This window comes from Pelecanus crispus, chromosome W (assembly GCF_030463565.1).
Source record: "Pelecanus crispus isolate bPelCri1 chromosome W, bPelCri1.pri, whole genome shotgun sequence".
Lineage (NCBI taxonomy): Eukaryota > Metazoa > Chordata > Aves > Pelecaniformes > Pelecanidae > Pelecanus > Pelecanus crispus.
Genome location: NC_134675.1, coordinates 13,043,172 through 13,069,322, shown reverse-complemented (window position 1 = coordinate 13,069,322; position 26,151 = coordinate 13,043,172). Strand labels below are relative to the sequence as shown.

Sequence of the window (26,151 nt, the reverse complement as noted above, 5' to 3'; positions counted from 1 at the left end):
CTCTTTCTCAGTTGGAGGATAATGGGCTTTAGATCCTCTTTATCCCCGACTCCAAAACCCTAGGGGTCGTCCTCGAGTCTCCCCTGGTGCTTTCTGCCAGAGGCTCCAGGTAGGGCCATTCTCCCCGGCTGCGGTGTAGACAACATTTTTAATATCCTGCCCTGCCCGGACTGGCCCAAGGGCTACTGCATGAACTATCTCACGTTTAATTTGTTCAAAGGCTTGTTGTTGCTCAGGGCCCCATTTGAAATCGTTCTTCTTCCGGGTCACTTGATAGAGAGGGCTTACGATCTGGCTGTAATTTGGAATATGCATTCTCCAAAAACCCACAACGCCTAAGAAAGCTTGTGTTTCCTTTTTGCGAGTTGGTGGGGACATAGCTGTTATTTTGTTGATCACATCCATTGGGATCTGATGACGTCCATCTTGCCATTTTATTCCTACGAACTGGATCTCCTGTGCAGGTCCCTTGACCTTACTTTGTTTTATGGCAAAACCAGCCTTCAGAAGGATTTGGACTATTTTCTTTCCCTTCTCAAAAACTTCTTCTGCTGTACTGCCCCACACAATGATGTCATCAATGTACTGCAGATGTTCTGGAGCTTCACCCTGTTCCAGTGCCGTCTGGATCAGTCCATGGCAAATGGTGGGGCTGTGCTTCCACCCCTGGGGCAGTTGGTTCCAGGTGTACTGAACACCCCTCCAGGTAAAAGCAAACTGGGGTCTGCACTCTGCTGCCAAATGGATGGAGAAAAATGCATTAGCAATATCAGTTGTGGCATACCACTTGGCTGCCTTTGAGTCCAGTTCATATTGAAGTTCTAGCATATCTGGCACGGCAGCCCTCAGTGGCGGTGTAACTTCGTTCAGGCCGCGATAGTCCACTGTTAGTTTCCACTCCCCATTAGACTTTCGCACTGGCCATATGGGACTGTTAAAGGGTGAGCGAGTCTTGCTGATCACTCCTTGGCTCTCCAGTCGACGAATCAGGTTATGGATGGGAATCAGGGAGTCTCGGTTGGTGCGATATTGCCGCCTGTGCACAGTTGTGGTAGCGATCGGCACCTGTTGTTCCTCAACCTTCAGCAACCCCACAATCGAAGGGTCCTCTGAGAGACCGGGCAAGGTGGACAACTGTTTAATTTCCTCCGTCTCCAAGGCAGCTATACCAAAAGCCCACCGGTACCCTTTTGGGTCCTTGAAATACCCTCTCCTGAGGTAGTCTATGCCAAGGATGCACGGAGCGTCTGGACCAGTCACAATGGGGTGCTTTTGCCACTCATTCCCAGTTAGGCTCACTTCGGCCTCCAGTACAGTGAGCTGTTGGCGTCGCCCTGTCACTCCAGAAATACAAATGGGTTCTGCCCCTCTATAGTTTGATGGCATTAGACTACACTGTGCACCGGTGTCCACTAGAGCCTTATACTCCTGTGGGTCTGACGTTCCAGGCCATCGAATCCCCACAGTCCAGTAAACGCGACTGTCCCTTTCCTCCACCTGGCTGGAGGCAGGGCCCCTCTAACACTGGTCATAGTATTTGTTATTCACTTCTTGTAAATGTGAATCAAAAGTCCGCTGATCAAGGTTGGAAGTAAAATTAGCCCCCTTACTCTGTCTGGGGAACTGCTCACTGGAAATGGGAGCTGCACTTTTCCTGGGAGAACCGCCTTTTCTAATATTTTTTCCTTGCAACTCACGCACCCGTGCCTCTAAGGTTGAGGTGGGTTTTCCATCCCACTTCCTCATGTCCCCTCTATGATCACGCAGGTAAAACCACAGGGTGCCCCGTGGCGTGTATCCTCTATACCCTCTCTCTTGCGCATAAGGATGTTGACTCCTAATGGCTGTGATACTGGTCCGTGCAGGTGGGGAGTAGGACAGATCCTCTCTAAGTTGATGGAACTCTTGGCATATTTTTTCAGACAGTTTTTCCACAGCCGAGACACAGGCCCGTAGGGAGGAAGAGATACTTTCGTCGTATTCCCGGAGTAGTCTAGCCACGTCATCATCTTTCCAGGCTAGTATTGCCAACGAGTTGGAATACGATGCTGGTGCGCTCCGTACCACCTTCCACCACATGGGTTGTGTGCACCTGACTTCATCTGGATCTTTGGGTAACTGCTCATTGTTCAGGTCACTATAAATCACCTCCAGCATGCCTAATTCCCTCAGGTATTTGATACCCTTCTCTATGGTGGTCCATTTGGCTGGGCAGTATATAACATCCTCCTTGAAGGGATACCTTTCCTTCACGCTTGACAGAAGTCGCCTCCAGAGGCTGAGCGTATTTGCCCCTTTTCCAATTGCTTTGTCAATGCCCCCTTCCCTAGAAAGGGATCCCAGCTGCTTGGCTTCCTTACCCTCTAATTCCAGGCTACTGGCCCCATTATCCCAGCATCAGAGCAGCCAGGTGATGATGTGGTCGCCTGGATGACAACTGAAATATTTTTGCCTATCTCGCAGCTCACTCAGGGATAGGAATCGGGTCGTTACCATCTCATTTACGGGTTCTTCCTCCTCTGGTTCTCGTGATGGCCCTGGTTCATCTTCATCCCTTACTAAACGAACTGATTTCCTTGTGTATTTTTTCTTCTGTATAGGGGCAACTGATACTGGCATGGGTTGGTTCTCTGGTTTACCCACAGTGTCTGTTACTGGGGTTTGAGTAGCCGCAGTGCCCATGGCTGTGGTTTGAGTAGCCGCAGTGCTCGTGGCTGTGGTTGGAGTAGCCGCAGTGCCTGGGGCAGGGGTTTGAGTAGCTGCAAGGCCTGTAGTGGGGGTTTGAGTAGCCACAGTGCTTGTTGTTTTGTCATCAGATCCAGAGACCTTCTCTTTCCCTTGAGGGTACTGATTAGCTTTGACCATGGCTCGATAGTCATGGGCCAGTCCACAGCATGTTGCAATGATTTCTGTCTCTCTGGAGCTACCAGGGTGACAACATGCTTTTTCCAAATACTTTACTAATTCTTCAGGATTCTGCACTTGTTCAGGGGTGAAGTTCCAAAACACTGGAGGTGCCCACTGTCCTAGGTACTTGCCCATACTATCCCACATACCCTGCCACTCATAACTATCCAGCCTTGGGGTAGATCTCTGGATGATATTTTTAAACTGCTTACTGACCTTTATCAAAATGGAAACAACATTCCCAAGAAGTATCAATAGAAGTATCTTAACTGCCCAGGGGTGTTCAAGATACAGGAAAGTTGTTGTAATGAAGGAGGAAACATCATAGAAGAAAGCAGCAAAGGTGCCATTCTGTATTTCCTCCACAACAAGCCTCTCAGAGTAAGAAGTATAATTGCTAACTCTCTCCATGAGGTAGTACCCAAAGTACAGTAGTGACTTCTGTATGAAACCCAAATACCAAAGAATGCTCAAGGTCAGGGTTTTGATAAGGAGCCTCCCAAGCAAAAGATCATGAATCACTGCAGAGCATAGCACACTACAAAACCTGACAACAAGCTGTAACGCGTGCTGCAAAAAAAAGAACATGGCGCAGATCAGATGAACTAATATCGTGACCGGCAACTGTTAACAGACTCCTTAATACACTCTGGTTAATCTGTTGTTATCTCAAACCCTTCGTGCCCCACGTTGGGCGCCAAAAAGGACTGTCGTGGTTTAGCCCCAGCCAGCAACTAAGCACCACGCAGCCGCTCGCTCACTCCCCCTACCCCGGTGGGATGGGGGAGAGAATCAGAGGAGTAAGAGTGAGAAACACTCCTAGGTTGAGATAAGAACAGTTTAATAATTGAAATAAAATAAAGTAAAATAGTAATAATAACAATATAATAATAATAGTAATAATAATATACAAAGCAAGTGATGCACAATGCAATTGCTCACCACCCGCTGACCGATACCTAGACAGTTCCCGAACAGCGATCGCTGCTCCCCGGCCAACTCCCCCCAGTTTATATACTGAGCATGACGTCATATGGTATGGAATAGCCCTTTGGTCAGTTTGCATCAACTATTCTGGCTGTGCCCCCTCCCAGTTTCTTGTGTACCTGGCAGAGCATGGGAAGCTGAAAAGTCCTTGACTGGCATAAGCAGTACTTAGCAACGACTAAAACATCAGTGTGTTATCAGCATTCTGCTCATCCTAAATCCAAAACACAGCACTATGCCAAGAAAATTAACTCTATCCCAGCCGAAACCAGGACAAAGCTGCTATGGAAAAAATTAACTGTATCCCAGTAAAAACCAGCACAAAGCATAAAACTAAAGGATTTTAAATATAAGGAATCCATGTTGTTCAATCTCCCGATTTACAGCTGCTATAGGGGAGAGGAATATTCACTGTTCAGTGAACTCCTGTTACAATTTCAGAGGATGTGAAGCGCTACACAGTTTAAGCTGAGATGTATTTTAAAGGAGGTTGCATTTCCTTAAGACATTAATGTATTCAGACAATACAAAATACAAATGTGTATTGTGGCCAATAGGCTTGTAGTCAGTACTAGGATGATTTTGTCAAAATCATAGAATGATTTGGTTTGGAAGGGACCTCTAAAGATCATCTAGTTCCAACCCCCCTACCGTGGGCAGGGACATCTTTCACTAGATCAGGTTGCTTAAAGCCCTGTCCAACCTGACCTTGAATGTTTGCAGTGATGGGATATCCACAACTTCTCTGGGTAACCTGTTCCAGTGTCTCACCACCCTCATCGTAAAGAATTTCTTCCTAATATCCAGTCTAAATCCACTCTCTTTCAGTTTAAAACCATTGCCCCTCTTCCTGTCACTACAGGCCCTGGTAAAAAGTCTCTCCGTCTTTCTTATAAGCCCCCTTTATATATTGGAAAGCCACAATAAGTTTTCCCTGGACCCTTCTCTTCTCCAGGCTGAACAACCCCAACTCTCTCAGCCTCTCTTCATAGGAGATGTGTTCCATCCCTCTGATCATCTTCGTGGCCCTCCTCTGGACCCGCTCCAACAGGTCCATGTCTTTCTTGTGCCTTCATGTACAAGATGATCTACATGATCTTCATGTACCTTGTTATCTCTATTTGTAAGTAGGCTATATTCACATTATTAATCTAAATGCCATAACTTTGTATTAAACTGGGCACTGCCTTAAGCTACCAACACAAGAAACTGAGCAGTACTCGGTTTGCTTAGTTGGCTTTTGTTTAGAGCTAGGTACATGAACAAGCAAGTTCTTGAAATCAGTCAGAAAATGTCAAGCTCATTTTCACCTGACAGCAAAAAAGGGTAGTCTCATCTCAAAATCTTAGTTCAGTGTTGTAAATATTTTTTAGTTTGGTACATGTCATTTCATGCATAGAGATTGTGTATGGACAGCTGAGAAATTTTGGACCTAAGTTAATTCAAGAGAAAAGACATGGCTGTAGAGCTTGAGTCCTATTAAAAATAAGAGGTGCCTAAGGTGAGCAGTTACTGAACAAGGCAAACACTCATTCTCAGTAGCGTGCATAGCTTCTCCTTTGTGTTTTTTGCAGCTTCTGTAATAGATCTTCCTTCTGTGTACCTGTAGAGTTCCTCTTGTTTTGGAAGGCTTAATGCGTCGCACTGTATAGTAAGATTCAGAGTCTCTGAGCAGAGGACAGACAACAAGTTTTGTGCTGAACTACCCTGCTTAATATGTGGGTGTTTTTTCTATAGCATTTTAACTACTTGAGCTGATTTAGTTAAATCTTACTTTGTCTCATCAACCAGTAATGGAAAACGTGAAATCTGTGTGTTCATGTTCTTTTACTTTGTGAGAACAGATTTCTTTTTTTTAAGAAGTATGTTTTTAAACTTTTTTCCTCATATAACTAAGGGGTGGCTAATGATATGATGCGAATGCTTGTTTAGTGGTTGCAGTCAAGTCCCAAAGTCTTTTGAGTTTCTATTCAGACTTTTTGTGATATCTTTTATTTTAATTTCTAGCTGATAGTTCTTATAAACATGTTCAAATGGAAGTTCTGTTTACTTGGTCTTTTAATAGCCAAAAAATGCAAATAGGATCTTTACTGTAGCTATTCACATGGAGGGCCTCATTTTCAAAAACTTTAAATTCCAGCTGTTGTTAAAACTGGAGATGCATCTTTCCATGGATTCAGTACAAGCTTGAGTGTTGGAAACAAGATGTATGTAGTCTTATTTTAATTCTGCCATTTCTGTCGCTTGATATATGTCCTCTTTATTTCTCCATCTGAAAATCCAAAGATTAAAATATTTATGAAAACTTTTAAGGTTAATTGCACTTTCAGTGCATAACTCTTGTGTGACACTACTGCTGTTATGAAAATTAATTTTCAAATTATATATGCCAAAGCTATGCTTGGAACATGCACATAATGTTAAAGAATTTGTTTGGATCTGAAGAGAAATCTCAATTAAGTATTTCTCTGTAGGTGTGAATTTAAACATGCATAGATGAAATTCTGAACATGTTTCTACTGATACATGAGAGGTTTTTTTATTGATAACATACATGTGTGACACTCTCTGACTGGGTTCTTTTAGATATTCCATATGTAGAGGGTTTAATGTTTAATACCAACTTTAGTTTTTTTAAGTTATTTGACATTACATGGGACTTTGATTTAGCAGAATGATACAGCAATTTACTTAAATCACAGTACAAGTACAATTTACATTTAGCAGAGTATAGCAGTTGCAATATACAGTCAAATTGCAATACAGATGTGATTCTCATTACTGGTCTCCATCACGATGCTGGGCATCCCCAGTCATTGGGAAGGAATATGTGCGTTGAAACCGGCTCAAGCCTGTTGCTCTCTTCAAGGTTCTTTCTGTTAGTTGTACAGTTTTTATACTGTATATGCTATATTGAGTCTTTACACTCGGTTTTGGCTCTATACTGAGTTTTTATACTCAGTTTGGCTGAGCCATGTATGCACCCACCCATTCTGGCCTCGCTAACTCAGGAAGATATGTGTAGTAGTAGTAGTAGTAGTAGTATTAACTCAAGGGCAGTTACATAGCCATTTGATTCCCTCAACTGTTGTAGCCATTTATCTAGAACAAAGACTACCTCCCATCTCCTTCGTGTTAAGTTCAGCTTTTTGTAACAGTTCTCATCAGTCACTCCCTACTTCTTCACCTAGCTTTGTGAGTACATAGTCCTTGCCTGTCTCCTCAGAACTTCCTTCCATTGTAGGAGCTCATTGATCAATCACAACATGAAGTGTTTAAATTTTTTTACTTGAAAAAGAGAACTTTTCTGTAAGATACCTTTTGGACATTGTGTATAAACACACTTTATTGTTCAATAATTCCATCATTTATATTGTAGGTCATGCAGGAGTCTCTGCGAGCATGATGAAGAAAAGAACTTCCCACAAGTAAGTTGCTAATATCTTTCCTAAAGTATAGTTCTCAATAACTGGAAGTACCATTCTAGAAATGTACCTGTATTGTTCCAGTCATTTTGCTCTTGAAAATCATGTGCAATAGTATTCAGACAGTATATGTGTGTAGAGTCAGGCTTTGATTCTTTTGGGAGGACACTGGGAAAGAATGCACCATTGGTAGAGTTCTAAACATCATTTTGAATGTTACTCAGAGAGAAATTATCCTGTCAATACAGTTCTGTAATTTACTCTATAATTCAGAGACAAGAGGTTGCAAACCAGAAATTGGGCACACGTACTCTAGGATTCATTACAGCTTTAGTTTTTTAAAAGGATTTTTCACCTTTTTTTTAACATAAAGAACATACTGAAGTACTTTATAAGGCGGCTGCTATTTGTGTGAAGGATACTTGCTTATCCTATACATTCATGGCATGTATTATTCTCTCTACTACATTTTGAAATAGTAGCACCTAAATGCTGCTATGAGTAAATGTGAGAAGATAGAGGTAATAGCTTAGACATGATTGACCTTAGTGTCTAACAGCTAGATGTTGCATCTGGCTGCATCTCTGGTGGGTGAAGTCTAAAATAAGCTGGGGAAAGGTGAAATTTATTAAAATGCTACTAGTTATATTTTGAGTATGAAGTCCTATAGTAGTGATATACAACATGCATCAATCCAAAGCAATTTGTCTGTCAGAAATATCTTCTGTGATTAACATTTGAATTAGTATTAACTGTTTCCCAGACACACCGCCTGATGTAAAACTACTCTAATTCCTTCCACCAACTCTTCACTATTCAGTCTTGTCTATCTCCTTACAAGGCAAAGATAAACATTTATTTGTCTAGAGACAGGTAGAGTTAAAATTTAATTTCTCTTGTTCTTTTTCAACCGCTCAGAGAAAGGAGTGTATGATGGGAAGACTATCAGAGGTGGGTTGCCTTTTGTACTTGAGGGTGGCTAGATTTGTCTTTACTGTTGTGTTGATATACACTTATTTAAATACCTAAATAGGTTGTATATTTTTTAGCATAAAGGCTTTTATGGGGCATATTAAGTTATGATCCTAAGTCACATGATTTTGAGGCATTTAACTGAAGCGCCCAACTGAGTTTTATGTTAATTTAGCCTAGTTTAATTATTTAAGAATTGTTTGGTAAAGGTTTTATTTTGTACCAAACCAAGATGACTTTGTGTGCTGCTCACTGACTTCTCTGAGAATGACAGAGACTAGTATAGAGTTGTTTTTATTTGATATTCATTGCTTACGTTTTTGAAATTAAAAGTAGTGCTGTAGACATGTTCATAGTAAACAAGTGGGATATAAATCACTATTTTAAAATGTATGCTGATATTACTATGAGCTGTTACAGCAGACCATGAATTATTAATGCATACTTTATCATTGATTTAGTTATGATGACTTTTACATTCCTCATTTAAAGAAAAAGAGGAACAAGTCTACTGGCTCTTGAAGGCCATAGGGGAGATTCTAAACTAGGTTCAGAAGTTCATGGGGGAGGGAAGAGCCAACAGGATGGAACAGGGCATGGTCCAGTAACTGAGGAAGTGATAAAATGAGCTGTGTGATTAGTCTTCTGAACTCTTCTTAACTAAAACGGTAGTTAACCATTGACCCTTTTGGAAGGGGGTCCCATGGTTATAGGTCAGCTGCAAAAGGGCAGTTCTTTTGAGTGCTCTGTCATTGTCAATGGGTAGTGATGATCTCTGTGAATATGAAGCTGACCCTATTTGTGTCAGATTAGTCAGTAGTCTCTCTCATCCTTTCCACCCTTGGTGCATAAGGAAAGAGTGCACAAAGCACTGTAAGTATAAAATCTTCCTTATGCTCTCCAGGTTTCTCATAGTTGGCAGTTCAAAGACTTTGAGGTGGAGGTTGTATCTGCAGTTTAACTACCACTGTACTTATCACTTGTGAATTTCTGATCACACTTTAAACTAACTTGTTGTGGTGGGTTATACTTGGCTATGGGCCAAACTCCCACCCACCTGCTCACTCCCCCTCCTTAGTGGGGCAGGGGGAGAAAATAGGATGAGAAAGCTCATGGGTCAAGATAAAGACAGGGAGATTGCTTAATAGTTACTGTCACAGGCAAAATAGGCTTGACTTGGGGAAAATTAATTTATTGCCAATTAAAATAGATTCAGGTGGTAAGACACAGGAAGACAAACATTAAAACAACACCTTTCCTCCCCCCTTTCCCATGTTCAGCTTCACTCCTTCATTCCAGATTCCTCTACCACCCACCACCCCCAGGGTGGTGCAGGGGAAATCAGGGAAGGGAGTTTACAGTCTGTACATAACAGTTGCTCTCTGCCGCTCCTTCCCTCTTGTACTTACTTTCCCCTTGCTGTGGCGTGGGTTCTATACAGGCCACAGTTCCTGTCAGGAAAATCTGCTCCAGCATGGGCTCTTCCAGGGGAGACAGTCCTGTCAGGAAAACTCTGCACTGGCATGGGTTCTTGTGGCGGGTTGACCCTGCCAAGTGCCCACCAAAGTCGCTCTATCACTCCCCTTCTCAACTGGACAGGGGAGAGAAAATATAACAAAAAAGCTCGTGGGTTGAGATAAGGACAGGGAGAGGTCACTCAGCAATTACCGTCACAGGCAAAACAGACCCAACGTGGGGAAATCAGTTTAATTTATTGCCAATCAAATCAGAACAGGGCAATGAGAAATAAAAGCCAAATCTTAAAACACCTTCCCCCCACCCCTCCCTTCTTCCCGGGCTCAACTTCACTCCCAAATTCTCTACCTCCTCCCCCCAAGCGGTGCAGGGGGATGGGGAATGGGGGTTGCAGTCAGTTCATCACACGTTCTCTCTGCCGCTCCTTCCTCCTCAAGAGGAGGACTCCTCACACTCTTCCCCTGCTCCAGCGTGGGGTCCCTCCCATGGGAGACAGTCCTCCACGAACTTCTCCAACGTGGGTCCCTCCCACGGGCTGCAGTTCTTCAAGAACTGCTCCAGCGTAGGTCCCTTCCACGGGGTGCAGTCCTTCAGGAACAGACTGCTCCAGTGTGGGTCCCACATGGGGTCACAAGTCCTGCCACCAAACCTGCTCCAGCATGGAGTCCTCTCTCTCCATGGGTCCACAGGTCCTGCCAGGAGCCTGCTCCAGCACAGGCTTCCCATGGGGTCACAGCCTCCTTTGGGCGCATCCACCTGCTCTGGCGTGGGGTCCTCCACGGGCTGCAGGTGGATATCTGCTCCACCATGGACCTCCCTGGGCTGCAGGGGGACAGCCTGCCTCACCATGGTCTTCACCACGGGCTGCAGGGGAATCTCTGCTCTGGTGCCTGGAGCACCTCCTCCCCCTCCTTCTTCACTGACCTTGGTGTCTGCATAGTTGTTCCTCTCACATATTCTCACTCCTCACTCCAGCTGCAGGTTTTTTTGTGTTCCCTTGGTTTTTTCCCCCTTCTTAAATATGTTATCACAGAGGCACTACCACCGTTGCTGATTGGCTCAGCCTTGGCCAGCAGCGGGTCCATCTTGGAGTCGGCTGGCATTGCCTCTATCAGACATAGGGGAAGCTTCTAGTAGCTTCTCACAGAAGCTACCCCTGTGGCCCCCCCGCTCCCAAAACCTTGCCATGCAAACCCAATAGAGTTCTCCATGGGTTCTCCATGGCCACAGTTCCTTCAGGAAACATCTAACTGCTACAGCATGGGTCCTACACAGGCTGCAGTGTGGATATCTGCTCTAGCACCATGCAGTACCTCCTTTTCTGAACTTGGTGTTCCCTCTGCTGTTTCTCACACTTTTTTTTTTCCACTTTTTTTTCACCTCCTTCTCTCCCTGTCCAGTGTTTTTTTGCCCTTTCTTAAATATGTTTTCACAAAGGCACCACCAACTTTGCTGACTGGCTCAACTTTAGCCTGCAGTGGGGCCGTTGCTGAGCCAGCTGGAACCAGCTATGTCTGGCACAGGGCAGCCCCTGACGACTTCTCATTGAGGCCACCCCTGCAGGTGTCATCATGTGTATGTGTATGTGTGTCCACTACCTAAACCTTGCCACGTATACCCAATACACTTGTAATCCTAAGAAAATTAATTTCACAACTGGATGATGGCTTTTGAAGGAGTACAGAAAGTACTTTAAAACTTCTGTCTCTAGTAATGTGCCTCATAGTCTGAATATTGAGGAAGAATAGTTTATAACAATTCTCTGATCATATGATCCCCTGTTAGTGACAGTCTGTAGTAAGATCAAAATTCTAATTTGGGCCCTATTTTTAATAACTTTTCTACATGGCACCATGAAATACAGAAATTGTACTGACCATTGCTACTCTGCTTCATTTGTACTATTTTCTAAATTTCTTTGAACTTTCGGTGATCTAATTCTGCTAATAAAACTATTTCATGTAACAAGATTTTACTTATCAGCTTAATGCCTTCAAGATAAATACTCAGTTGCCAAGGTGAGCAGCTCCGGTGCTGGCACGATCCGCAGCGGAGCTCTCAACAGTGTACAGGGGGGGTTTCCTGAACCAGTGGAACCTCAGGGGGAGCCAGAAGCTTGCAGCTCATGTGACAGCGGCTGATGGGACCTGGGTGGGGCCATGAGCAACGGTGGCCAAACCCCCCCCCCCCATATAAAAGAAGCCCCTAGGGAGCACTAGTGACCAGGGCGGGCAAACAGAGCGTGGTGTGTCAGCAAGGGTGTGGCGCGGCAGTTTGCATGGAAGGGCGTGCAGGAAAAGCGCTGTAGCTCTGCCAGCTTGACCAGGGAGCAATGGTATCCACCCAGCAGAAGGCTGTGTCCACTCTAAACTCTGCACCCGCCTCGACTGATGCAGCTTCCCAGACAGAGCTCCGATGGGAACATGCTGCCACCCAGGTGTCAGGCTGCAAGGCGTGCCCTACTCTTATGCCAGTACTGGACAGCAGTAGTGACCACACCTGTAGGAGGTGCACCCAGGTAGAGGAAGTCCTCCGCTTAGTGACAGAGCTCCGGGAGGAGGTGAGTAGGTTGAGGAGTATCAGGGAGTCCGAGAGAGAGAGATAGACTACTGGAATCGCACCCTACCTTCCCTGGGACAGACCTGTCAGGCAGACAGGACGCATGATACGGAGGATTCCCTATCCTCTCTCCACCTGGCTGAATGTCGTGACTTAAGGGATAGGGGGCAATGGCGACAAGTTCCTGCCCAGCGCAGCAAGCGTGTCTCCTCTGTGACTACCCCACCTTCCCAGGTGCCCTTGCATAATAGGTATGAGGCTCTGCAAGTGGAACCGAACAATGATGAGGACGATGGTTCATCTAGCTTGGGGTGTCGCCAAGGTTAAGTCAGCCTACACCCTGCGTCAAAACTGCTTCCATAAAGAAAAAAAGATGAGTTGTTGTCATAGGAGACCCTCTCCTGAGGGGAACAGAAGGCCCAGTTTGCCGACTGGACCTACTTCTTAGGGAAGTCTGCTGCCTCCCTGGGGCCTGGGTTAAAGGTGTGAAGAGAAAACTTCCTATCCTGGTATGGCCTTCGGATTATTATCCATTATTGATTTTTCAGGTAGGCAGTGATGAAGTTGCAACGAGTAGTCCGAGGGCAATCAAGAGAGACTTCAGAGCCTTGGGACGACTGGTTAAGGGATCAGGAGCACAAATAGTGTTCTCCTCTATCCTTCCAGTTGTAGGGAATGATGAGGGAAGAAACAGGCAGACCCAGGTGATCAATACCAGGCCTGCTGGTGACAGATGGGGTACACCTGTCTCAAAGGGGGAAAAGGATCTTTGTGCAGGAGTTAGCAGGGCTCATTGAAAGAGCTTTAAACTAGATTTGAAGGGGGAAAGGGATAAAACCAGGCTCACTAGAGATAAGCCTTGGGGGCGGCACGCCAATGTTCGAAGGACGGTGTGCTAGCGAGGTCCTTCGGTCTGCCATCTCAGTGGAGGTAGGGGATGGAGATCCACGTGGCAGCAAAGATGCAAGGTTTAATGGTGTGTTAGAAACCACAGAAGCGCCTGAGAACAGTCACATGGGGATTAGGGCTTCTCCCCCCAGAAAGGTGGCGGGATCAGTAGCCCAACTGAAGTGCATCTACACCAATGCACGCAGCAGGGGCAACAAACAGGAGGAGCTGGAAGCCATTGTGCAGCTGGAAAACTATGATTTGGTTGCAATCACGGAAATATGGTGGGATGACTCACACAACTGGAGTGCTGCAATGGATGGCTATAAACTCTTCAGAAGGGATAGGCAAGGGAGGAGAGGTGGTGGGGTAGCCCTGTATGTTAGGGAGCGTTTTAAATGTCTAGAGCTTGACGATGGTGATGAAAGGGTCAAGTGTTTATGGGTAAGAATCAGGGGGAAGGCCAACAAGGCAGATATCATGGTGGGAGCCTGTTATAGACCACCCAACCAGGATGAAGAGGCAGATGAAATATTCTGTAAGCAGCTGGGAGAAGTCTCATGTTTGCTAGTCCTTGTTCTCATGGGGGACTTCAACTTACCAGATGACTGCTGGAAATACAATACAGCAGAGAGGAAACGGTCTAGGAGGTTCCTGGAGCGTGTGGAAGCTAACTTCCTGACACAGCTGGTGAGTGAGCCAACTAGGGAAGGTGCCCCGCTGGACCTGTTGTTTGCGAACAGAGAAGGACTTGTGGGTGATGTGAAGGTTGGAGGCCGTCTTGGGCATAGCGATCACGAAATGACAGAGATTTTGATTCTCGGAGAAGTAAGGAGGGGGGTCAGCAGCACTGCTACCTTGGACTTCTGGAGGGCAGACTTTGGCCTGTTTAGGGGCCTGGTTGACAGAGTCCCTTGGGAGGCAGTCCTGAAGGGCAAAGGAGTCCAGGAAGGCTGGACATTCTTCAAGAAGGAAATCTTAAAGGTGCAGGAGCAGGCTGTCCCCATGTGCCAAAGGACGAGCCAGCGGGGAAGAAGACCGGCCTGGCTGAACAGAGAGCTTTGGCTGGAACTCAGGAAAAAAAAAAAAGATAGAGTTTATGACCTTTGGAAGAAGGGGCAGGCAACTCAGGAGGACTACAAGGATCTTGTTAGGTTATACAGGGAGAAAATTAGAAGGGCCAAAGCCCAACTAGAACTTAATCTGGCTACTGCCATAAAAGACAGTAAAAAATGTTTCTTTAAATACATTAGCAACAAAAGATGGAGGTTTTCCTTAGCCCTCCCTTTGTTGGATGCAGGGGGAAACATAGCGACAAAAGATGAGGAAAAGGCTGAGGTACTCAATGCCTTCTTTGCCTCAGTCTTTAATAGTAAGACCAGTTGTTCCCGGGGCACCCAGCCCCCTGAGCTGGAAGACAGGGACAGGGAGCAGAATGAAGCCCCCATAATCCAAGGGGAAATGGTTAGCAACCTGCTACACCACTTAGACATACACAAGTCTATGGGGCTGGATGGGATCCACCCAAGGGTACTGACCGGGGAGGTCCCAGTTGACTGGAGGTTAGCAAATGTGACACCCATCTACAAGAAGGACTGGAAGGAGGATCCAGAGAACTACAGGCCTGTCAGTCTGACCTCGGTACCAGGGAGGGTTATGGAGCAGATCATCTTGAGTGCTATCACACGGCACGTACGGGGCAACCAGGTGATCGGGCCCAGTCAGCATGGGTTTATGAAAGGCAGGTCCTGCTTGACTGATCTGATCTCCTTCTGTGACAAGGAGACCCGCTTAGTGGATGAGGGAAAGGCTGTGGATGTTGTTTACCTGGACTTTAGTAAAGCCTTTGACACTGTTTCCCACAGCATTCTCCTGGTGAAACCCACTGCTCATGGCTTGGATGAGTGTACTGTTCACTGGGTAAAAAACTCGCTGGATGGCAGGGCCCAAAGAATTGTGGTGAATGGAGTTAAATCCAGTTGGTGACCGGTCACAAGTGGTGTTCCCCAGGGCTCAGTATTGGGGCCAGTTCTGTTTAATATCTTTACCAATGATCTGGATGAGGGGATTGAGTGCACCCTCAGTAAGTTTGCAGATGACACCAAGTTGGGCAGGAGTGTTGATCTGCTTGAGGATAGAAAGGCTCTACAGAGGGATCTGGACAGGCTGGATCGATGGGCCGAGGCCAACTGTATGAGGTTCAACAAGGCAAAGTGCCGGGTCCTGCACTTGGGTCATAACAACCCCATGCAGCGCTACAGGCTTGGGGAAGAGTGGCTGGAAAGCTGCCTGGCCAAAAAAGACCTGGGGGTGTTGGTCGACAGCCGGCTGAATATGAGCCGGCAGTGTGCCCAGGTGGCCAAGAAGGCCAACAGCATCCTGGCTTGTATCAGGAATAGTGTGGCCAGCAGCACTAGGGACTACGTTCCTTTGTACTCGGCACTGGTGAGGCCGCACCTCGAATACTGTGTCCAGTTTTGGGCCCCTCACTACAAGAAAGATATTGAGGTGCTGGAGTGTGTCCAAAGAAGAGCAACGAAGCTGGAGAAGGGTCTGGAGAACAAGTCTTATGAGGAGCGGCTGAGGGAACTGGGATTGTTTAGCCTAGAGAAGAGGAGGCTGAGGGGAGACCTTATCGCTCTCTACAGCTACCTGAAAGGAGGTTGTAGCAAGGTGGGTGTTGGTCTCTTTTCCCAAATAACAAGCGATAGGACGAGAGGAAATGGCCTCAAGTTGCACCAGGGGAGGTTCAGATTAGATATTAAGAAAAATTTCTTCTCTGAAGGGGTTATCAAGCATTGGAACAGGCTGCCCAGAGAAGTGGTTGAGTCACCATCCCTGGAGGTATTTAAAATACGTGTAGACATGGTGCTTAGGGACATGGTTTAGTGGTGGACTTGGCAGTGTTAGGTTTATGGTTGGACTTGATGATCCTAAAGGTCTTTTCCAACCTAAATGATTCTATGATTACAACAGTAAAGCTTTTACTTTTAAGTAATTTGCACATTTTCAAAATGCTGGTAAAACTACCAGTATTGACTATTTGTGGTGGATGGTAGGTGCTGAATAAATAAGAAGATGCGGTGAGTCGATTTCTCACATTACTAGCAGGAAGGAAAACTTATTTGGTTATCTTGTCCCATATATGAATTAAATAGTAATGCATCTCCTGGGTTGATCTAAAAAGGAATAAAGTTGCTTTGTTTCTTTGGTCAGCTACCGTTCTTCAAATCAGAAACATTGCTTACTTTAACTTATTTATGGAAGCTGTAGTATAAAAAACAAGGAAATTATAGGTGCACGCTGAGAGGTAGTTTTCATTAGGAAGGTTAGTTTCTTCTACCTACAAGAATAATCTACAGCTGAACTTCTTGCATGGTCTCCTAGGGAGTTCTGATAAACCATATTTGGCATGTCCTTGGATTATTTTTCATTTAAATTCCATTAGTGATTTGAAAGTGAAAATATAGGTATTCTTACAAAATTTCAAAGGAGCTTTTTGGGCTGCATAGTTCTTCAAAAATGCTTGGGAAGTACAGAAAGATAGTAAACAGAAAACACAGGACTTGGAAAATGGGGTTTAGTTATAATCACCTTATTTTTCTGTCAAGAAAACCATTTAAAATAGATGATAATTTTGAGGACTCTTCCAGGCCTACTTATCTATGATGCTATTTCATTAGACTGTCCTGGTTTTGGCTGGGATAGAGTTAATTTTCTTCCTAGTAGCTGGCATAGTGCTGTGTTTTGGATTTAGTAGGAGAAGAATGCTGATAACACACTGATGTTTTGGTTGTTGCTAAGTACTGCTTATGCTAGTCAAGGACTTTTCAGCTTCCCATGCTCTGCCAGGTGCACAAGAAACTGGGAGGGGGCACAGCCAGAATAGTTGATCCAAACTGACCAAAGGGCTATTCCATACCATGTGACGTCATGCTCAGTATATAAGCTGGGGGGAGTTGGCTGGGGAGCAGCGATCGCTGCTCGGGAACTGTCTGGGTATCGGTCGGCGGGTGGTGAGCAATTGCATTGTGCATCACTTGCTTTGTATATTATTATTATTATTACTATTATTATTATATAGTTATTATTACTACTACTACTATTTTACTTTATTTCAATTATTAAACTGTTCTTATCTCAACCCAGGAGTTTTTCTCACTCTTACTCCTCCGATTCTCTCCCTCATCCCATCGGGGTAGGGGGAGTGAGCTTAGTAGGGGTAGCGGCTGCGTGGTGCTTAGTTGCTGGCTGGGCCAGCAGAATAGATTTAGACTAGAAGAATAGATTTAGACTAGATATAAGGAAGAAAGAATTTCTTCCTAATATCCAGTCTAAATCCACTCTCTTTCAGTTTAAAACCATTACTCCTTGTCCTGTCACAACAGGCCTTGCTAAAAAGATTGTCCCCATCCTTCCTATAGGCCCCCTTTAAGTACCGGAAGGTCGCAATAAGGTCTCCTCGCAGCCTTCTCTTCTCTAGGCTGAACAATCCCAACTCTCTCAACCTGGCCTCATAGGAGACGTGTTCCAGCCCTCAGATCATTTTGGTGACCCTCTTCTGGACCCGCTCCAGCAGGTCCATGTCCTTCTTGTGCTGAGGGCCCCAGAGCTGGACGCAGTACTCCAGGTGAGGTCTCACCAGAGCAGAGTAGCGGGGCAGAATCACCTCCCTCGACCTGGCTGGCCACGCTTCTTTTGATGCAGTCCAGGATTCAGTTGGCTTTCTGGGCTGCAAGCGCACATTGCCAGCTCATGTCCAGCTTTTCACCCACCAGTCCCCCCAAGTCCTCCTCTGCAGGGCTGCTCTCAATCTCTTCATCTTGATACAAAAATTCGCGGATACTATTCTTCAAAGTCCGAACCTCTCCGTAGGAGGAAACGGAGTATTCAGAAAGTTCCTGAAATAAAACTCAATAGCAAAGATTATATACTATAAAGTCGTACATATTCACAGGATTTCCGAGAATTCATATTCATAAACATGAGATTTCCTGGAACTCATTAACATATGCAAATGTCCAATCCGCATGCATAGTCGTCCTCTTTGGTGGTCCTCGGGTGTCCTCCGGTGGTCTCCCATAGTCCTCCTCACTTGTCCACTGGTTGAACTTTGGGCCTCCTTTGTCCATATATGGTCATTGAATTAGCTCATCAGTCCTTGGGCCTTGGAATGTTATAAAACCAGTTCCTTGAGTGCTCATCTTGGCACAGGTGTCCTGAGTCTATGTTATCAGTGCTTTAGTAAGCCTAACGAGCTTAAGATCTGTTTTAATTGTGCCGGGCAAGGAGTCACATTCTTCGAAATATCTGTCCTATTTATCTACTCTGCTTCAGCAAGTAACTAAAACTATCTGAGTCAGGTATTGTCAGGTTTAGCCCTTTCAGTCTCCCAGCCTGTACTGATATCGGGGGTTGCCAGATAGATGATCTTTAAAGGCTGACCATTCTATGTGTCCTGGTTTAGCCCCAGCCAGCAACTAAGCACCACGCAGCCGCTCGCTCACTCCCCCTGCCCCGATGGGATGGGGGAGAGAATCGGAGGAGTAAGAGTGAAAAAAAACACTCCTGGGTTGAGATAAGAACAGTTTAATAATTGAAATAAGGTAAATAATAATAATAATAATAACAGTATAATAATGATAATAATGATAACAATATACAAAGCAAGTGATGCACAATGCGATAGCTCACCACCCGCCGACCGATACCCAGACAGTTCCTGAGCAGGGATCGCTGCTCCCGGGCCAACCCCCCCCCCCCCCTTTTTATATACTGAGCATGACGTCATATGGTATGGAATAGCCCTTTGGTCAGTTTGGATCAACTATTCTGGCTGTGCCCCCTCCCAGTTTCTTGTGCACCTGGCAGAGCATGGGAAGCTGAAAAGTCCTTGACTAGCATAAGCAGTACTCAGCAACAACTAAAACATCAGTGTGTTATCAGCATTCTGCTCATCCTAAATCCAAAACACAGCACCATGCCTGCTACTAGGAAGAAAATTAACTCTATCCCAGCCGAAACCAGGACACTATGATTCTGTTACTTGTAGTCAGTTATAAACCCGTGTTTTCTTTCTTATTACATGTTCAGATGCAAGCAAAAGTAGTTTTTATTTGGCAATTTATTTTTTTGAAAATCATATTTCTTGCTATATGAACCACTACAAATGAGAATGAGTGGCTGTCCAGAAGTACAGCCTTCAGAGGAAGAAAAACTTTAACTGCAAGTATACCTAGCTGCTGCTTGATTTGTAACTGCATTTATAATGCTTTTTGCTCTCTCCAAGGTGTTTTAAAAGGTAGTTACCAATTTGAACTTAATTATATAGTCTTTTTCCATCATATTTTTTTAAAATGACTGAAGCTTTTCACTTAATTGTGCAAATTTAGATGTTATGATTATGCTTTATAGGCAGAAAGTAAAATTGACTGTGTGGTTAAACATGAACAGTATTATTTTACCTTTTTCAGCTTTAACTTTTTAGCTTCGGTAGCAGTTGATTTTATTCTGTGAGGATGCCTTAAAATGGAATTAAGATTCATTAAAACTAAATAAATTAATTGCATGCAAAGCCAACTCATTTTCATTGTGCCCAAGAACCAGATCTCTCATCTCATTTCTTCATAATAAAATATTATTGAGACTATTATAATTTTTAAAAAAAGTTAAGACTTGAGCAAGAACTAGTATTTGAACACATGTTCAAGTTTCTGTGGAAAATTAGAACCACCTTTGCAGGGGAGTGCCTCTTAAGTGGAAGAGGTTAGCATTTCTATAATACTCCTAACTTTGACAACACAGATTATGAATGCAGACTGACCTCCTTGATAAGGTTAAATCATCACAAAAGTTAAATTTGACAAAAGATACTGTGGAACTCTGCTAAGATTTTCACGGAGAATGAAAGTCTGGAGGTGGGACAAGCTGCTGAAGGAATTGTACATCTTGTTTTTAATAGAGTTATCATTACATCTTCAGCATTACTAATTTTATATACTGTTTTTATTATTCTTTAAGACTAATTATGAGACTTTACTGATATGATTGCTATTTGTGTCTTCTGGATCTCTGTCATACATGGGCTGCTCTGTGAGCTTTCATTGTTCCTGGAGACATTTCTCTTTGGTCACTGTCACTAATCTGAGGATAGATGTTGTTTTCTGCAACTGATTTTTCTTTTTTTAGATGTTGTTTTTAAACATGCTAGTGATGTATATATTTTATTGCCATTTAAATGAAGTGTACTATAACTGGTAACTAATCCAGAAATTTATTTTGGAATTAGCTAACATTATTGAGAATTTTAATCAGGCAACCCTCTAAATATCATTTTAGGAATGAATATGCATATTGTAGCATGCTAAAATGAAGATAATATACATTTATCACCAATGTACTGTCGTAATGTTCATATGTTTCTTCACTTGTATTCACAACTGTCAGTTACTGTTTGTTTTTTTTTTTAACTGAGTAGAATAAAACTTGGGTAACACTGTTTTAGTGGGTTGAAACTGTCAAATAGCTTACATGACTGTTTATCAGAGCAACTGATATTCACCGGAAGGAATCTTTCTGTGCAAGTTGGATTAAAAAACTGAGGAAGGGTAAAACGTATATTTAATCTTTTATCTGCTTTAAAGAGTATCCCTTCTATTGCTGTGACCTTTGCATATCATTTTTCTTGTGTTGTACTAAAAAGGAATGTTAGAAGAATATTGCCGCTACCATGTGTCTTTAAAAACACTTGAAGTCAAAGATACCTGTAAGTGCAGAGGGAAGCAAAATTTCCTTCAGGTGACAACACAGGTTAGGGAAAACAAATGCTTTGAAGAATTTTAGTCAACCGCCACTAATATTTCCACTGACTTCTTCCTCCTGGGGTAAGGGAATTATGTTTACTGTTCTGCAGAGAGCAACAAAGTAGCAAAAGTATAATAATGTTAGGTAACATTGCTCTTTGAGACCTGATTTAGGGTTTTAACAAGCAAGTTTTAATTTTGATGTTCAGTGTAGCAATGGCTAAAATAGTTCTTTTGGCTTAAGCAAACTAGTTTTAGAAACTACTATTATGAAAGCAACCTTATACAAAATGTTGAAAGTGTTCTACTACTTTTCAGTGTGGTTTTTTTTCTTTTTCCAGTACAATGTAATATGCTTTATACCCTAATTTGAATAAGGTGCACTAAGCTGTACATGTTAGAATTTAATGTATCTTTATTAATATATAATAATATATTGCCTTCTTAAAGCATACCGCTCTTGTCCAGAGTAGAATTTTGAGTATGTACTTGTTTAATGTTATGTTTGTATCTGTGTACAGAAAGCATAGAAACAATGTTGGACCAAGCAAACCTATTTCTCAGCCACGAAGAAACATTGTAGGCTGCAGAATACAGCATGGCTGGAAAGAAGGGAGTGGACCTGTAACACAGTGGAAGGGCACAGTTCTTGATCAAGTTCCTGTAAATCCCTCCCTCTATCTTATAAAGTATGATGGATTTGATTGTGTGTATGGACTAGAACTGCACAAAGATGAAAGAGTTTCAGCACTTGAAGTCCTTCCAGACAGAGTTGGTAAGAGGTTTTTTCCTATATGCACGTGTTGTCAGAACATTTAAATGTTATTAAATTACTTCTCATCACATGGCAGATAATCTAAATGCTCTGTTTATTTTTTCTTGATTTCACAAAGATTTGATGATACCAGAGAGCATAGTGCTGTCTTTTGTCTTTAAATGGTATGCAGTAAATTCTGTATTTTTTCTTGTTTAGAGTCTTATCCCTAACAAGCTTATGTACATGTAACATTGATATTTCTATTAAAATTTAAACTCTGAGCCAGCTGAGAAATGTCCTGGCTATGTTGTCTTGTGTGTGTTTGACAGTAATTATGTGCTTGGTTGGGGGTTTTTTTCATGTGCTTTCCCTGGGTATTACTACAAATGGAGGGAAAAAAGCATTTTCTAAGTGAAATAACTTGACTAGTAACAAGGCTTTATTGGGTTTCATAATTAGCACTGAATTGTTAAACTGCAGGTTTTTCCAAACTGCAAAGTTCAAAGTTTACCCTAGTAATTACTTATTTCTGAATGGAATAATTTCTTGTTTTTCCTGACTGCAAAGAGATCAGTAGCGGTCTCTAGAATGGGGTTAGGGGGAACCAAACCAAACACCTTCATTAATAACTTCATACAGCTGCTCTGTGATTTAACCTCTCTTCCTCGCCTCCCCCCACAATACAAATATTTAAAATACAGACACTGTTCTTTGCTGTGGCCTATATTGGTCTCCTTTTACCTTGCATTATGATAGTTTGATTAATTGGGGGGGTGTGTGTACAATGATGGAAAATGTCAATAAGAGTGTTAACATGTTAAAATAATTCTTCAAGTTCTGCAGTTCTTTGGTCTTCAACTCTCTGGAATGGACAGTATTTGTTTTGTATGTGAATTGACTAACTTTCAAACAAATTAATTCATGAATCTGGATAAAGATTATTTTTTACAAAGACTTATTATTTCTGTACTTTTGAATGGACATACTTATGAACTGCTACCATTTCAGCTTCATCTCGAATTAGCGATGCCCACCTGGCAGACACAATGATTGGCAAAGCTGTGGAACATATGTTTGAGACAGAGGATGGCTCAAAAGATGAATGGAGGGGGATGGTCTTGGCTCGAGCTCCTATTATGAACACATGGTTTTATATTACCTACGAGAAAGATCCTGTCTTGTACATGTACCAACTCTTAGATGATTATAAAGAAGGTGACCTTCGCATTATGCCTGATTCCAGTAAGTAGGCCAGTTACGTTTTTCTTCTGGAAAGCAGCATCTCTCTTTGTGTTATTGTTTGGCTTATGGTTTATGTATGGAAAAGAGAGTTGACAAACAAGGATCTTTTTAAGTATCAAAACTAACAAAGGTGACAGTACAACAGAAAATACATCTGTATAAAACAATTTCTGAAATATTTTACTTGAATCAGTGGTGAAATATGCAATAAATACTGGAAAATCCTTTTCCGTAATAATTCCTAATTCTGATAAAGATATACATACTATTGTGGAAGAGATTACACTTAGATTTTTTTAACAGAAATTGACAAACTAGAAGCCTTCCACTGTCATTTTCTTATAGAAGTGTCACAAATCAAGAGCCATCTCAAGGAGCTGTATTTCTGGAGCAGTTCTTATAAGAATAATGTTTTGGGGCTAACTAAAATAGTCAGATTAATTTAGTTTGGGTAGGCATCTTCAGTTTGGAAAGCTTTTGAATAGTTTGTTGGAGGAAAAAAGCACTAATCTTTTGAAAACTCATTTTCTCTCACATGTTTAAACACATAAACATGAAAAATTTTTCAATAGGTTAGGAGGGATATTTTTTCTTCCTTTCCTGAAGTGAAAGTTATTGAGTTTTTTTCCTATAAATATAGAAGGATTTTCACAGAATCAGTATTGTTCAAGAGATTTGGATAGCTAGTACAAAAAAAGAAGAAAAAAGTTTGTCAGGAATACTGTACTCTCATTTCTCTCCTGCACCTCAAAAGCACTTCTCTGACAGAGAGGCAATTTTTGCTTTAAAGTAAATTATTAATTAGATAACTAATGTTTGGCTATGCAATGCACTACATAAATATTATTTAAAATTAATTCATTGAGTTTCTGAGACTGTCTTACTTCAGATCTAGCACTGATAACAAATAGTCTGATGGCTGAGTAAACAAATGGCACTTATTTGCATAACCTCTGTAGTAATCCTATGTTTTCAGATTTTTTCCAGCCTAACAAAAAGCAACATATCTGAGGCTTGAAGAGAGTGAGCCACAAATGTTAATGGAAAAAGTGACCTTCCTATTCCTAAACAAATAAAGCAAGCTCTTTCAGAATTGGCACCTCCAAATACCTTGCAATTCCTTTTTAAATTCTGCTTTGCTTTCTTCCATCTTAGAAAAATAAACTAAAAGGCTTATGCTTTCCATATTTAAGAATTAAGTTTTTAATGCGCTCTTTTTTTCCTGAGACTATCTACTACTTACCTCTGTTTCTAAGACACTCTGAACTATGAGCTGCCTTCCCTGAATCTGGATCATTTACAAACAATGTGAATTGTGTCCTTAAGGATACTTCCGGGTAGATTTTGCTAGAAAAGCAAATAATATAGTTAGACTTCTCAACAGTATCCATTCTAGTGTGAAATCAAAAGCCCCTTTTAACAGCATTATTGATTAAGGAAGTTACACTTAGCTTGGAAGATGTGGTTTTGTTGCAATGGCATGTTTGCATTTACATTTTGGATAAAGCATGTGGGAAGAGGGAGTTCTAGCACACCTGCCTTTCTGTTAAAGAGACTCAGTGCCTTGTTCTGTTGGGGGCTTAAATTCAATTATCTACGAAAATGTTCTGTAATTGGTGTGTAAACCTTCATGTCAAAAGATTTACTTTTCTAACCAATTGAAGTGCTATTTTTTACTTCATAAAATTGAAGATGGTATAACCTAAAAAAAAAAAAATTCTGTGACTATACTTTCTAGAAGCATGGCAATAGTTATGTGCTTGTCTGAACAACTCAACTTGTTTTAGACATACTCTGCATTTTAAACTTGTGATTGTTTCTTAACTTTTAAAGAAGGCTCTGCAGTTTTGTATATTAGAACAAATCCATAAATGTCTACCAAAATACATTGTATTTTCATATTACAGATGATTCACCTCCTGCAGAACGGGAACCAGGTGAAGTTGTGGACAGCCTGGTAGGCAAACAAGTGGAATATGCCAAAGAAGATGGCTCAAAACGGACTGGCATGGTCATTCATCAAGTTGAAGCCAAACCATCTGTCTATTTCATCAAGTTTGATGATGATTTCCATATTTATGTCTATGATTTGGTGAAGACATCCTAGACAACATCATGAACTTCTGCCAAATTTGTGGAACTATTAAATGTAAAATTTGTAGACACAAAGACTTGACTGTTTTTCAGTTAAATGAAAGCTTAAATGTCCCTGCGAACCCACAATCTCTGCCAGCAAAACTGTTTTGTTCTGAATAATACAAATTTATGTGAACGTGACACATTTTGCATAAGAGAACTCCTTTTCTTGAAGGAAGTCAATATATTTGGGTGGGAGGGAGTTAAAAGCAAAGAACAGCTACAAATTCAAGCTGTGTGAAGTCAATCTAGTATTGTAATCTAGATTTTTTCATAGATTTTAACTTTTTCTTCAACCTTGCACTCACCTGTTCAACTGCCACATGCAAGAGTAGTTTGCTATTTTTGATATGCCTTCTTTTGTAACATTAAATTTAATTTCTTGGCTACTGTCAGTCCTTGTTTTCTGGGTTGGGACAGAGGTGACTCTTCTGAAAGGTTTAAAGTTTGTGCAGCAGTAAGGAGTGCCTAACCCAAGTAACATCAATCTACTGTGTTTCTACGCTTTATTTCAAATTAAGCTTTTTAAGAACTTAGAGTACATGGAAATACTTGTGCATTTTTACTAGTCACAGGGCAGTAGGATATCAAGTGTTTGACTTACCTTTCAGTGAAAAGGCTTTAAACTATAAAAATATATTTAATCTGTATAACCAGTTAATTAGAAAATTCAGGTTAAGGGCCTGTGTTTACAAGTTGTAGGAACCAGTAAAATACACACAACAAAGCTGCCTTTAATCCTAAATGTTGTACTCTGTTTTGTTATACACATTTCTTAGCAGAACCCAAGTGCTTGGTGCCACAAATTTAACAGTATATATGCTACTTAAGAAGACTTTAGACTACGCATTGGCAATCAGTAGTCTCTCATTTAATATCAGAACCTAGCAACCTGGATGTTTGTGCGTGGACTTAGAAACCTAATAGTAGTTAATCTTTTACACAGTAAATACAATCTTATGGGGGTGGGGGGTCCTTTTACACTGAAGACCTCCTTTAG

General features: G+C 42.3%; 1 protein-coding gene across 1 annotated transcript in view; it reads left to right on the top strand.

The window, feature by feature from the left end:
- The window catches only part of LOC142596500 (spindlin-Z), a 40,366-nt gene extending 15,244 nt beyond the window's left edge, over positions 1–25,122 (top strand). The window contains exons 2-5 of the mRNA XM_075725626.1: positions 7,274–7,322; positions 21,538–21,791; positions 22,782–23,015; positions 24,923–25,122. Coding sequence (XP_075581741.1) covers positions 7,274–7,322; positions 21,538–21,791; positions 22,782–23,015; positions 24,923–25,122 — 737 coding nt within the window. The remainder of the gene's footprint in view (positions 1–7,273; positions 7,323–21,537; positions 21,792–22,781; positions 23,016–24,922) is intronic.
- Positions 25,123–26,151: the final 1,029 nt, after the last annotated feature.